The sequence below is a fragment of the Schistocerca serialis genome, chromosome 5 (assembly GCF_023864345.2).
Source record: "Schistocerca serialis cubense isolate TAMUIC-IGC-003099 chromosome 5, iqSchSeri2.2, whole genome shotgun sequence".
Taxonomy (NCBI): Eukaryota; Metazoa; Arthropoda; class Insecta; order Orthoptera; family Acrididae; genus Schistocerca; species Schistocerca serialis.
Window position 1 is genome coordinate 217,672,695 of NC_064642.1, and position 14,750 is coordinate 217,687,444.

The 14,750-nt window shown below is 40.8% G+C and overlaps 1 protein-coding gene across 4 annotated transcripts in view; it reads right to left on the minus strand.

Annotated features, from left to right (window-relative positions):
- The window catches only part of LOC126480991 (galectin-4-like), a 140,486-nt gene that overhangs the window by 118,225 nt on the left and 7,511 nt on the right, over positions 1–14,750 (minus strand). For all 4 annotated transcript variants that reach the window (XM_050104434.1, XM_050104433.1, XM_050104430.1 and 1 more), the window contains exon 2: positions 1,763–1,829. In XM_050104434.1, the coding sequence (XP_049960391.1) occupies positions 1,763–1,786 (24 nt within the window). In that variant the 5' untranslated portion in view covers positions 1,787–1,829. The remainder of the gene's footprint in view (positions 1–1,762; positions 1,830–14,750) is intronic.

Here is a 14,750-nt window from a genome sequence, read left to right on the forward strand (position 1 = left end):
AAAGAGAGAAGTGAAGAGACTGTGGGTGCATTGGTGAAACAGAAGGTTGTGTAATGCTAGAGTGAGAGCAGGGAGGGGAACAGGTGGGTGTAGGACAGTGACTAACAAAGGTTGAGGCCAAGGGGGTTACAGAAAAGTAAGATGTTTAGCAGGGAGAGTTTCCACTAGCACAGTTCAGAAAAGCTGGTGTTGGTGGGAAGGATCCAGATAGTACACACTGAGAGCAGTCACTGAAGTGAAGAACATTATACCTGGCCTCGGCAGCCAGACACAATGGTCACATGTGTGAGAGTTATGCTTCTGTGAGTGTGTGAGTGTGTGAGTGTGTGTGTGTGTGTGTGTGTGTGTGTGTGTGTGTGTGTGTGTACTGTAGAAGAAGGCCTTTTGGTTGGAAGCTTACTTGTTTATCAGGCTTGTTGTTGTGCCTGTCTGCGACTCAACATCTCAACTACATGGTGAGTAGCAGTCTATCCTTTTCATAATATTAAAATTGCAGGAAAAGACAGACTGCCACTAACTGTAAAGATGACATGTTAAGCTGCAGACAGGCACAATTAAAGACACACAGAAACTTTCGGCCACAGCCTATGTCAGAAACAGAGAAACACACACCATTCAATCACACAAGCAAGTACACCTCACACAGCCATAACTGCCAACTCCAGCAGCTTGGGCCAGATTTCAAATGTCACGTGGAATGGAAGCAGCAATCTGGAGGGTCTGGGGATGGGGAATGGATAGCTATATATGGGGGGAGGGGGAGGGGGGTAGAGAGGAGCATTGCCTGGTGGAATGTGCAGGGACTATAATGCCAACAGGTGCAGCATCAGGAGATTGTGAGGCAGGAAGTTGGGGAAAACAGAGCATAAAAGGAAAGGAAGCAGGGAAAGATGGGAGGGTTCTTGGGCAGAGGGTGGCAAACAAAGAGGGTGGGAGATGAGAATGGGGAGGAGGTGATGGGACAGACAGGGTGGAAACTGTTGGGTGGAGAGTGTGGCAGTATGTAACTGTAGGTTGAGGCCAGGATAATTACACATGCACAGAATGTGTTATAAGGATAACTCCCATCTGTGCAGGTCAGAAAAGCTGGAGGTGGAAGGCAGGATCCAGATGACTTGTGTAGTAAAGCAGCCACTGAAATTGAGCATGTTATGTTCAGCTGCATGTTGTGCCTCTTTTCATAATACTGTCATTATTCCATCCTATATTTTCCATTGTTCCAAAAATTAATAACATAAATATTTTTATACATGATATTTACAACTTTTAAACTAAACCTTGTAAACAACACTTGAGGGTAAAAAAATACATCTATCGATTACCATTATTAAATTATGCTCTGTGCAAAATTCTACCAGATGGTTACACTCTTCTTCATTTCCTTCCCCTCAGCCCATTTTTATTTAATAATATAGAAGCAAAATAAACACTGTCTCCATCTGCTTTCAAATACTGTCTGCCAGAGTGGCAGAGGTATATTCTTTCTAGTTCGTGAATTTCCTGGAAGATGTGCTAACATGAAACTAGATAAACTTGCAAACTTTCCTTTGGAATTAAGAATAAGTTAAGCTTAACTTTTGACACTGGCTACTGTAGAATTAATGGACTGACAATGGATGGCAGTTGCTGAGGCAGATATGGTATATCATTAAAGTCTAATGATTAACTTCCTCCTAATCATAACTAGGAATTCAAGAAATTATAAAAAAAATTACAGATCCACACATTATGAGAAGGTTGTTAACATGTCACAGGCACTTACCGGATTATACAATGGCACCGCCATTATATATTGTACAGAGAACTGTTGCTGTGTTATCTATCACCTTCTGAAAAACAAAGAAAAAGAAACCAAATTAAATTACTTGTGGACTGAAGAAAACAGAGGTAAAAATAACACTGATGCTCTGGTCACATTGACTTGAACATCTAATGAAGGTAGGATTACCAGATAGTTTTAATGAAATGTAGAACATAAAAGAGCAAAATGTAAGACATTACTTGGAAATGTAGGTCATAAGACTATCTGCAGGTGATGCAGTCATCCATAAGAAGACTGCAATGCAAGAAGGCTGTAGTTTGCAGGATTCTCGAACATATTCTCAGTTCGAATATAATGAATTTCCTTGAGACAGAGAAGTTGCTGTCCACGCATCAGCACGGCTTTAGAAAGCACTGCTCCTGCGAAATGCAACTCGCCCTTTTCTCACATGATATCTTGCGAACCATAGATGAAGGGTATCAGACGGATGCCATATTCCTTGACTTCCGGAAAGCGTTTGACCCGGTGCCCCACTGCAGACTCCTAACTAAGGTACGAGCATATGGGATTGGTTCCCAAGTATGTGAGTGGCTCGAGGACTTCTTAGGTAATAGAACCCAGTACATTGTCCTCGCTGGTGAGTGTTCATCGGAGGTGAGGGTATCATCTGGAGTGCCCCAGGGAAGTGTGGTAGGTCCGCTGTTGTTTTCTATCTACATAAATGATCTTTTGGATAGGGTGGATAGCAATGTGTGGCTGTTTGCTGATGATGCTGTGGTGTACAGGAAGGTGTCATCATTGAGTGACTGTAGGAGGATACAAGATGACTTGGACAGGATTTGTGATTGGTGTAAAGAATGGCAGCTAACTCTTAATATAGATAAATGTAAATTAATGCAGATGAATAGGAAAAAGAATCCTGTAATGTTTGAATACTCCATTAGCAGTGTAGCACTTGACACAGTCACGTCGATTAAATGTTTGGGCGTAACATTGCAGAGTGATATGAAGTGGGACAAGCATGTAATGGCAGTTGTGGGGAAGGCGGATAGTCGTCTTCGGTTCATTGGTAGAATTTTGGCAAGATGAGGTTCATCTGTAAAGGAGACCGCTTATAAAACACTCACACGACCTATTCTTGAGTACTGCTCGAGTGTTTGGGATCCCTATCAGATCGGATTGAGGGAGGACATAGAAGCAATTCAGAGGCGGGCTGCTAGATTTGTTACTGGTAGGTTTGATCATCACGCAAGTGTTACGGAAATGCTTCAGGAACTCGGGTGGGAGTCTCTGGAGGAAAGGAGGCATTCTTTTCGTGAATCGCCACTGAGGAAGTTTAGAAAACCAGCATTTGAGGCTGACTGCAGTGCAATTTTACTGCCGCCAACTTATATTTCGTGGAAAGACCACAAAGATAAGATAAGAGAGATTAGGGCTCGTACACAGGCATACAGGCAGTCATTTTTCCCTCGCTCTGTTTGGGAGTGGAACAGGGAGAGAAGATGCTAGTTGTGCTATGAGTTACCCTCCGCCACGCACCGTATGGTGGATTGTGGAGTATGTATGTAAATGTAGATGTAGTGAACTACAAGAAGACCAACAGAGATTGGTGAAGGTGCAGGGACTGGCAGTCGACCAAGAATGTAAATAAATGTAACATATTGTGCATAAATAGGGAAAGAAATCTGCTACTGTACAATTACACTACTGGTGGCAAATCACTAGTAACAGTAACTGCCTTAAAACATCTAGGAGTGACCATCCAGAGTGATCTAAAATAAATAGCAGGAAAAGCAGACACCAGGCAGAGATTCATAGGATGACTCCCGAGAGAAGTAATTCATCCATAAAAAAAGCGATTTACCCAACGTTTGTTCAGTTGATAGTTGAGTACTGCTAAGCAGTCTGGGACCCTTACCAGATTAGATTAAGAGGAGAGAGAGAGAGAGAGAGAGAGAGAGAGAGAGAGAGAGAGAGAGAGAGAGAGAGAGAATATCCAACTATGGGCAGTACATTTGATCACAGGATCATTTAGTCAGTATGAAAGCATGACGGAGATGCTTAACAAACTCCAGAGCATATGCTGCAAGAGAGGAGTTGAGCATCATAGTGCGATACCAGAATTAACCTCAATCACATACGGTAAGGTGGCTTGCAGAGTAGGAATGGAGATGCAGCTGAAGATATAGGTCCAGAATGAAGAACATAGGTAGCATACCCAATGTTGAAAGATAATACTTCATATTATATTATGTGAAAATATAAATACATTATGTACTGCTCATGCAGGTATCTATAGTTTTATTGGGACTTACAGCAAGATTCTCTGAGGACAAAGCTTATCCAATGTCACTCCTTTTGTTGAAATAGTCATAAGATTGTGGCGACTTATATTTTTGAAATGTATTTAAGTAATATAAAGCCAGTCACTGAGAGCATTTAACTTGTATCTCTCATATGGCCACTGGCTCAAAGTTAACAAAGAATACAGCCATTATTTGTAGTTATGAATTTTAGCTTTCAAACTTTCTATCACTTAAATTTCAGTGTTGCTGTCATTGTCAGTCTGAAGACTGGTTTGATACAGCTAGTCTACCCTGTGGAAGTCTCTACATGTCTGTGTAACTACTGCCTCCTACATCCTCTTAAACCTGCTTATTTATCTCTTGGTCTCTCTCCACAATTTTTATCCTCCATACTCCCATCCAAAACTAAACTGATGATTCCTTGATGACTCAGAATGTGTCCTATCAACAAATCTGTTCTTGTGCCTCAAATTTCTTTCCTCCCCAATTCCAATCAGTTTCTCCTCATTAGTTATGTGATCTACCCATATAATATTCAACATTCTTCTGTAACAAACATTTAAAAAGCTTCTATTCTCTTCTTGGCTGAACTTTTTACTGTCTACGCTTCAACTCCAAATCCATATAAGGCCACAGTCCAAACAACCTCAAGGAAGACTTTATAACACTTAAATTTACATGTTAACAAATTTCTCCTTTTCCAGAAACACTTATTATTATTGCAAGGCTTCACTTTACATCCTCTCCACTTTAGCCACAGTCAGTTATCTTGATGCCCAAGTATCACAATTCCTAATTTAACTCCAAATATCACAATACCTAATTTAACTCAGCTAAATTCCATTATTCTTGTTTCATTTTTGTTGACGTTCATTTTATAACCTCTTTTCAAGATGCTATCAATTCTGTTGAACTGCTCTTCCACGTCTTTTGCTCTCTCTCAGAGAATTTCAATGTCACTGGCAAATGACAAAAGTTCATCTCTCTGAACTTAAACTCCTCCTCCAAATTTTTCGTTGTTTTCCTTTACTGTCTGCTCAATGTACAGAATTAGTTACATTAGGGAGAGGCTACAAGCTTGTCTCACTTCCTTCTCAACTACTGCTTCCCTTTCACATCCTTCGACTCACAACTCCCATCTTGTTTCTGTTCTAGTTGTAAACAATGTTTCAATTCCTGTATTTTATTCCTGCTGTCTTCAGAATTTCAATGAGTGTATTCCACTAAAAATTATCGAAAGCTTCTCTGAATCTACAAATGCAATGATGCAGTTTTCCTTTTCTTTAAGCTATCTTCTAAGATAAGTCCTAGGAGTCAGTACTGCTTCACGTGTTTCTACATTTATCTACAAACCAAACTGATCTTCCATGAGGTCTGCCTCTACTAAGTTTTCCATTCTCCTGTGTATAATTTGTGTTAATACTTTGCAAGAACGACTTTTTAAATGGATAGTGCTGCATTATTCACATCTGTCAACCTTACCTGTTTAGGAATTGGAATTATTATATTCTTCTAGAGCTCCAAGGATATTTCTACTGCATTGTATCTTGAACACCAGGTGGAATAGGTTTGTCAAGGCTAGCTCTGCTAAGAATCTCAACAATTCTGAGAGAATGTAATCTACTCCATGGGCGTGGTTTCAACTTCATTATTTCAGTGCTCTGTCAAATTCTTCTTGCAGTATTGTATCTTCAATTTCATCTACATTTACTTCCTTTTTCCTTTATATAGTATTGTCTTTCAGGTGCATTTAACAATCTAACCCATTTATCATCACAATTTAAATTTGGAACAATGGTACATTATGCATGAAAAATTCATTTAAATTACACACTTGGTCACATCACACATTCATCCACAACAATACTATTTCTACTCAAAAACTGAATGTAGCTCCAATCATCATTTATACGCACTTTATTATTAAAATTCAAAGTATTTTAAGTCTATAAATGATATGCTTGAGTACTCTAAACAGTGGACACCCCTATCACATGTTGCGAAAGCTTCTTCCTAGACTTGGTAGCACGTTATCTGTGCAAGAATGACTTTTAAACCCTAAACAATATGGACAATATAGCAAGGAAAGGTGCGCAGAATGATAAAAGCCTACCTTATCTCCAAGTGATTAATGCTGCAGTGGATGGTCCCGATACTGACAACAATAGTGAAGAATAAAAAGATCTATACAACAACCCATAGATTCTGGGGGCACAGTGGCTCTGCCATTTGAAAACAACCAGAAATTAGGGGGAAACAAGTCTCAGTTAAATTGTCTGCTGCTGGTTTTCATGTGGCTGAATTACCAGCATTTAAATCCTTCCTCAGAATGTATGACAATTGACAGGATTTTTTCTTCCCCCTGGATAACCAAAAATAAGTTCAATGTAATGCAAGTCCGAGATTTTCTGGACATTTGGTAACACTAAAACAGAACCTGCATCACTGACACAAAGTTGGCTCAAAACAAATAACATTGGCTTAAAATATCTAGCAAACAGAATTAGAACACAAATGGTAACTGCATTGTATGAGTTATTTTGGATGTAAAATTTGTCAAAATGGTAACTTTTTACCAGTGAGTGGGGCCAAATAATAAAATAACACCAACTAGGGTGCTTAAAATATTCTTTGCCTCCTACTGCAAGCAACACTTCACAAAATTATGAAAGGATCGATAGTTTCATATCACTAGTTATAGGGTGAATGACTGTACCAAGTTTCAATCAGAGTCTTTGGAACACAACACAAGTGGCAGATTCTTTGGCCAAGAATGGGTGGCTAGTTTCTTACCTCCAGGAAGAGAAATTCCAAAAACACTTAAAAGTAAGGGGAACTATTCCTAGCTTACTCATGGAGGAAGGAGGGATGGATTGGGAATGTTAGAAAAAAAGGGTATGTTAACAGCCAAACCTACAAATAAATCAAGAGGACAATTAAGGAAACATGGATGGCCCATCCTATGTTAACTCTTTCTTGGGCCATATGGAACAGGAATTCCTCAGCATACAGAAAGTAGGCCCCTTGGCTCAGTATAGACCTATAAAAAAGACATCTTGTGGTCTGGACTTACGCTGAAGAAGTGCCTCCATTGTAACAACTTAACTCTTTTTCACAACTCAAATTCAGATAGTTCTTTTTCAAATCAAAAGCAACCTTTTTTTGACAGTAACGTCCATTTCAATGGCGATCACAACTGAACTTCAGCCCATAACAACATTGACCAATATGTGATGACATCCCCAGTTTTACAACTATCACTCCTACAACAACAAATTCTCCCTCCACACTGCCTAAACCTCTGTTGCCCACATATCTGGTACAACACTGAATTTCTCAATACCTACACCAACATCATCTCCCACAACTATCACAGAGTTGTGTCCAAAAACAAATTTCCAAGACAATATTCTCCTTGCACCATCTCACAAACACAGTTCCCACTTCTAAAAAACTCAGAACCCCTCATTTCCTCCAGTACTACGCAATCTGTGAATTCCTCAAATTATTACTCTTCCGAGACTATGACTTTCTCAAGCCTAGCTCTGAGATGAGATCACCTCTGCCCACTATCTTTCTACACTACCAACTACGACAGTACATTAACCTCCACAACATCCTTTGAAACCATATGACATTCCCAGACATTTATCTCTACAGACCACTGAAACTGTTCCAACTGTAAAACCTGCTCCATACCGCAACTGACTACCCTTCCTCCAACCTCAACACAGGTAAACCCTACAACATCAAAGGCAGAGAAACATGTATTGTTTACCAACCAAAGGTGTGTTCACCACATAGCTTTCTGTATGAACTGCTCATAAAAATTTATGCACCACTGTCATGACTTGCACAGTTTCTTCTTCCCCTATTCCCTTGAAACATATGTCTCAATAATCTATTGATACAGAAATTTACTACATACAGTCCTTTGTGTAAAGGAGGTAAAAGTAAAGCTACATTCTCAGTGTAGTGAGGAGAATGGGACACAGTCACTTGTGTGCGCTGTTCAGTCTGTCAACATGCCTCAAATGGTCATTTCACATGCAAGAAGTGTTGTCAACATGCAAAGTTCTCTGTCAAATTGGCATATACCACAGCGACATCATTAAAAAATTCAACCACTACTGAGAGACACAAAACACTGAAGATCTGCCTCATAGTGCCAGGTGCAGTCAACACACCAGCTGACGAGCACTACCTACAAAAGCTCATAGATTAAGAATGCAGAGTCTCACAGCAATAACATCAAGTAAAAAGTTCATGGATTTCCAGATGCCTTAATTAATTAAAATTGCATGAGCTTTGGGCCAAGCACTCCTTTGCCACTGTCAAGAGGAGTGACTGCCAGTGGGCTGCGGTACAAACGTTACACACTATCTGCTGGCTGTGACGTCATTGGAGCTCGCAGTATTGACATATATGGGTATATGTTGACTCAGCAATTGATGTGCCTGCTTCAATCAAGCAATCGTTTTGATGCCATGCCATGCCATGCTGAGGTGCAGGCCACTGCCTCTATTTAGGGTGCTGTCAGTGATTTTTATTTCAATGGCTGCTTTAACTATACAATCCAAGAAGCCATTAGAGTGAACCATGATGGATGTTTCGTCAAATTATTTCCGGTGTCTGTTTTCTAAAGCAAATTTCTTGGTGTGGTGTAGGTAATAAAACCTCTCATGCTCTTTCTTGTGTTGTTTCAAAGTGCGTACTGTCTGTCTGACATACGATTGTCCACATTTGCAAGGGATCTTGTAGACCCCAGGTGTTCTGAGACCTACTGCATCTTCAACTGTACTCAGTAACTGATGGATTTTTGTCAGAGGCCTAAAGATAAATTTGATCTTGGATATTTTCAACAGATGGTTTATCTTGCCCAACACGGATCCACAGAATGGCAAGAAAACAAGTTTCTCCTCGTGTTCCTCATCAGTGGTCTTACTGTGATTCTTGTTTGAAACCAATTTGTTTATTTAATGAACATTAAAGCCATTGTTCCTGAAGACCGTACATGGGTGGCTCAGCTCATGGGGCAGGTTATCACTGTCTGATATCACTCTTGCACGCTGCAGCACTGTTTGTAAAACATTACATCTCTGTGCTGGGTGATGATGGCTGATGGTAAACCAGTGCAGATCAGTGTGGGTGTGTTTTCTATAGATGCTGTGGCCAAGGCGTCCATTTCGTTTGCGGTGGATAAGGACGTCACGGGAGGGTAATGCATTGTCTTTTTCTTCCTCTATGGTAAACTGCATGTTGCTGTTAATGCCATGGAGGTGTACCAAAAATTCATCAAGTTTCTCATGTCCATGGGACCAAATGATGAATGGGTCACCAACATATCAAAATATGGAGATACAAAAAGACAAGCACTGCCCTTCCTCAATGCCATCATCTGCCACAAATGATACGGATGCCATTGCCACAATGTCTACAGAAAACCCACCCACGCTGATCTGCACTTGTATGCCATCAGCCTTCATCACCCAGCAAAGAGGCGCACTGTTTTACAAACAGTGATGCATTGTGCAAGAATGATATCAGACAATGATAACCTGCCCTATGAGCTGAGCCACCTACATAAGGTCTTCAGGAACAATGGCTATAATGTTCACCAAAGAAACGAATTGGTAACATTCCATCCTGGATTTTCCATTGTTTGGTTTCAAACTAGAATCACGATAAGACCACCAATGAGGAGCACAGAAAGAAACTTGCTCTCTTGCTGTTCTGCGGCTCTGTGTTAGGCAAGATCAACCATCTGTTGAAAAGACCCAAGATCAAATTGATTTTCAGGCCTCTGACAAAAATCTGTCAATTACTGGGACCAGCTAGATACACAGCAGGTCTCAGAACACATGGAGTCTATGAGATCCCTTGCATATGTAGCCAATCTTACATCGGACGGACAGGTCAGAGGTGAAATACACAAAGGAAGCAGCTACTCGGGTAGCAGAATACTCCGTTAGTGCACATGGGTTTTTTTTTTTTTTAGTTTAAACAGTAATTTGAGATACTCTTATGAACACTTGCCAAATGATATGCACCAAAGAGTCAGATTGTGTTCAGAGTACAGAAACCTTGACTGCCATGATTTTATCAGTAAATTGTCGAAGTATTTGTATAGAGCTCCTGAATTTACGGCCCTCTAGGAAAGTTATTCTTGGGTCTGAGAGCTCGCTGAAACCCAAAGTGGAAAGCTATGAATATATATCAGAAAGAGAGATTAAAGGCCACAGAAGAGAGAGTGTTCATTGCAATTGACAAAAATATTCTCTCTACTGAGGTTGAAATTGAGTGCAGCAGTGAAGTTATCTGGTTGCCTGTAACAGGTCTATGTGAAGCAGTTAATTGTTGGATGTTTTCACAGGCCGCCTGGTCCCGCTGTGGCAGGTCTAGGGTCATTCACGGAAAGTCTATAGTCAGTAGCACATAAACATTCAGATCATGCAGTACTAGCTGGAGGTGACTTTAACCTACTGAACATAGGCTGGCATGTGTACTGGCTCATTGCAGGGGGTATAGACACACAGTAATGCAAAGTACTTTCGAACACATTTACTGAAAACTGTCTTGAGCAGCTAGTTTGGCAGCTCACACGCAATGGAAATATCTTAGACCTTGTAGCTACACGTAGGCAGCACCATTGATAATGTCAATATACAAACGGGGATTAGCAATCATGATTTCATTTAGCAACTATGGTTATGAAAGTTAACAAATCAGTCAAGAAGGCTAGGAGCGTGCTTCTGCTAGAAAGAGTAGATAAGCAGTGTTAGCATCTCACTTAGACATTGGATTGACATCACTTAGCTCCAGCAAGATGGATGTAGAGGAATCATGATCAAATTTTAAATAGATTTTAAATTGTGGTCCGATGAATTATGTTGTAGTAAGTGGATTAAGGACAGAAAAGATCCATCATTGTTTAACAAAGAAATTCGAAAAATGTTGAAGAAGCAGAGGCTGTTGTACTCTTTGTTCAAAAGAGAATGAGCAAATGACAACAAGCAAAGGTTAAGAGAGATTTTTGTATCTGTGAAAAGACCTATGAACATTTACAACAACTAGCACTGTCATATCTCAGCAAAACATCATCCCTAGAAAATTTTGGTCCTACATAAAATTGCTAAGTGGGTCTAAGGCTTCCACTCAGTCACTTGTTGAACAGTCTGGTGTGGCAGTTGAAGATAACAAAATAAAAGCCACAGTCTTAAATTTTGTGTTCAAGAAATCATTCATACAGGAGAATTGTACAAACATACAGTAGTTTAACCATCATACAGACTCTCATGTGGACGACACAGTAATAAGCATCTGTAGCATAAAGAAATGACCGAGGGAGTTGAAAACAAATAAGTCACCAGGTCCAGTTGGAATCCCAATTTGGTTTTACCTACCACCCAGTGCAAAGTCCTAATGACTGGAAAAAAGTGCAGGTGACTACTGTACATCATAAAGGTAAAAGAATGAATCCATAAAATTACAGACTGCAGAATCCTTGAACATATTCTCAGTTCGAATATAATAAATTCTCTTGAGACTGAGAAGCTTGCGTCCATGAATCAGCATAGTTTTCGAAAGCATTGCTTGTGTGAAACTCAGATTGTCCTTTTCCCACATGATATACTGTGAACTATGGGTGAAGGGCAACACACAGATTAAATATTTCTAGATTTCTGGAAATTATTTGACATAGTGCTCCACTGCAGGCTGTTAAAAAAGGTTCGAGCAAATGGAACAGTTCGTAGATATGTGTGTGGTTCAAAGACTGTTTGGAGTTATTGAACCCAGTATGCTGACCTCGAAAGTCAGTGCTTATTGGGGACAGGGGTGTCATCAGGAGTACTCCAGGGAAGTGTGATAGGACCACTATTATTCTCTGTATACATAAATGATTTGGTGGACAGGGTGGGCAGCAATCTGCGGTTATTTGATGATGATGCAGTGGTGTACGGTAAGGTTTTGAAGTTGAGTGACTGAAGGAGGATACAAGATGACTTAGACAAGGTTTCTAGTTGGTGTGATGAATGGCAGCTAGCTTTAAATGTACAAAAATTTAAATTAATGGGGATGCATACGAAAAACAAACCTGTATGTTTAGATACAGCATTAGTGGTGTCCTGCTTGAAAAGTCATGTCTTATGAATATCAGGTTGTAACACTGAAAGGCTATATGCAATGGAACAAGCATGTGAGGATAGTGTTAGGGAAGGCGAATGGTCAACTTTGGTTTATTGGGAGTATTTTAGGAAAGTCTGTTTCATCTGTAAAGGAAACTAAATATGGGACATTAGTATGACCTATTCTTGAGTACTGCTCGATTGTTTGGAATCCATACCAGGTCAGATTAAAGGAAGGTGTTGAAGCATTTCAGAGCAGGCTGCTAGATTTGTTACCAGTAGATCTGAACAACATGCAAGTGTTACGGAGATGCTTTCGAAACCCAAATGGGAATCCCTGGAGGATAGGCAACACTCTTTTTGAGGAATTCTAGTGAGAAAATTTAGAGAATCGGCATTTGAAGCTCAATGCAGATCCATTCTACTACCTCCAACGTGCACCACGCGTAAGGACTATGAAGATAAGATACGAGAAATTAAGACTCATAGGCATATAGACAGTCATTTTTCCATTGTTCTATATGCAAGTAGAGAGCAAAGGAGATGACCAGTAGTGGTACGGGGTACCATCTGCCATGCGCCTTATGGTGGATTGAGGAGTATCTATGTAGATATTGATGCAGCACACACTGTGCAAGAATGCAGGAAGGAGCATGATAGGTTTTATTATCTATACAACCCCAAGAAATCTGTTTTAGCTGAGCTGCTTTAGAAAACGAACATCAGATAAAATTTTATGAGTCATTTGTCATGGCTTACACTAACGGATTCTGGGATTATACAATTAAAGAAGCCATTTGAATAAAAATTCACAAACAACACTCTAAATAGAGGCGGTGGCCTGCAGCTCAGCATGGTGTGGGATCCTGCGACTGCACAGTTGAAGCAGGCACATCGAATGCAGAGTCAATTTATGCCCATATATGGTTAAGCCGTGAGTGAGCACCAGTGATGTCACAGACAGTAGCTAGTGTAAATAAGGGGTGTACCAACAGCCCACTGGCAGTCACACCATTTGAGAATTGCCAAGGAGAGCTTGGCTGAAAGCTCGTGTAATTTTAATCACTTGATATGACTGGAAACCAGTGAACTTTTTATTCAGTGGCTCACAGGGGCTACAAGGAAGAAGCAACAGAATTGTGTGATATCATCTGGATGAGCTTTATTGACCCAGACTGTATACAACAACCTTCACATGATCAGTTTCACCTCTGGGGTCCATTGTGAACATTCCAGTGGGTGGAGATGGAGATCCCTACAGAGGGAAATGAGATGCATTCCAACCAGCAATTCCACCTGAGGGCGGGTATCAGGAGGGAGATGTCCTTCGTTTGCAAAGAGGATGGGGTACATGGGACTGTCAAGGAAATTGTCGAATGGTGATTATATAAGAAACCAAGAGTTGGCTCTGTCGTATCTGTAGAGGGCGGAATCCCCTCTACTGTGAGGAGACTGTGAAAGGGACAAGTCTGAAAGGCACTGTTGTCACAAGCACCCCATAATGATGAACAGGGTCAAGTAGTTTCAGAGTGGAAGGAGCTGCTGAGCCATAAACCTAACAACCACAATCTAAGATGGACAAAACCAGAGCACGATAAATATGGAGAAGAGTAGCACAGTCTGCAACCCAAGATGCATGAGCCAGGAGGTGGAGAGCATTAAGCTTCTGCATGCAAGTACTCTTCAGTTGGCGAATACTGGGCAGCCACATCAGCTTTTTATCAAAAGGAAACCTTAAGAAATGGGACTTAGCTACAACATTTGGGTGCTGGTTACCTAAATAAAGTTTTGGATCGGGATGTATTATGGTTTGATGACAAAAACGCATAACCCGCGTTTTGGAGGGAGAAAACTAGTAGCCATGGGAAAGGCTCCACACACGGGCCCATCGGATGGAGCCTTGGAGTAGGTGTTTAGCAGATGCTACTGACTGGGAGCTGCACCAGATGCAAAAATCATTGACATACAACACTGTGGTAACCAGAGACCCAACTGAGTTTATTACAAGCCCATTGACAGTAATGAGAAAGTGTGTGACACTTAACACAGAACGCTGTGCGATACCGTTTTCCTGGATCTGAGGGGTGCTGAGTGAAGTGCTATCTCTAGCTCAGAAGAGCCAGCAGGATAAAAACTAGCAAATAAAAATCAGACAGGGGGGAGGGGGAGAGGGGATGAAAGGCCCAGTCATGGAGGGTAACTAAAATGTGAGAGTGCCAAGCCACGTTGTACGCCTAATGTTGTCAAAGAAGACCGCGAAAAGGTGATGGTGTTTAGAAAAATCCTGTCAGATTGGTCAGTTTTAGACTGTACTTCCCAGAAGCCACACCAATACAGGGACAAAAGGACCCGAGATTCAAGTACCCAACACAATCTGAAGCTAACCATCCTTTCAAGCAGATTGCAAAGTAAGTTGGTCAGGCTAATCGGTTGGTAGCTGTCAAGAATAATTCGGTTATTCTCAGGTTTAAGAATAGGGATAACTATGCTGTCTTGTCATTGCAAGAGGAAGAACCCATGAGCCAAATGCTGTTGGAGAACCTGAGCAGATGTTAC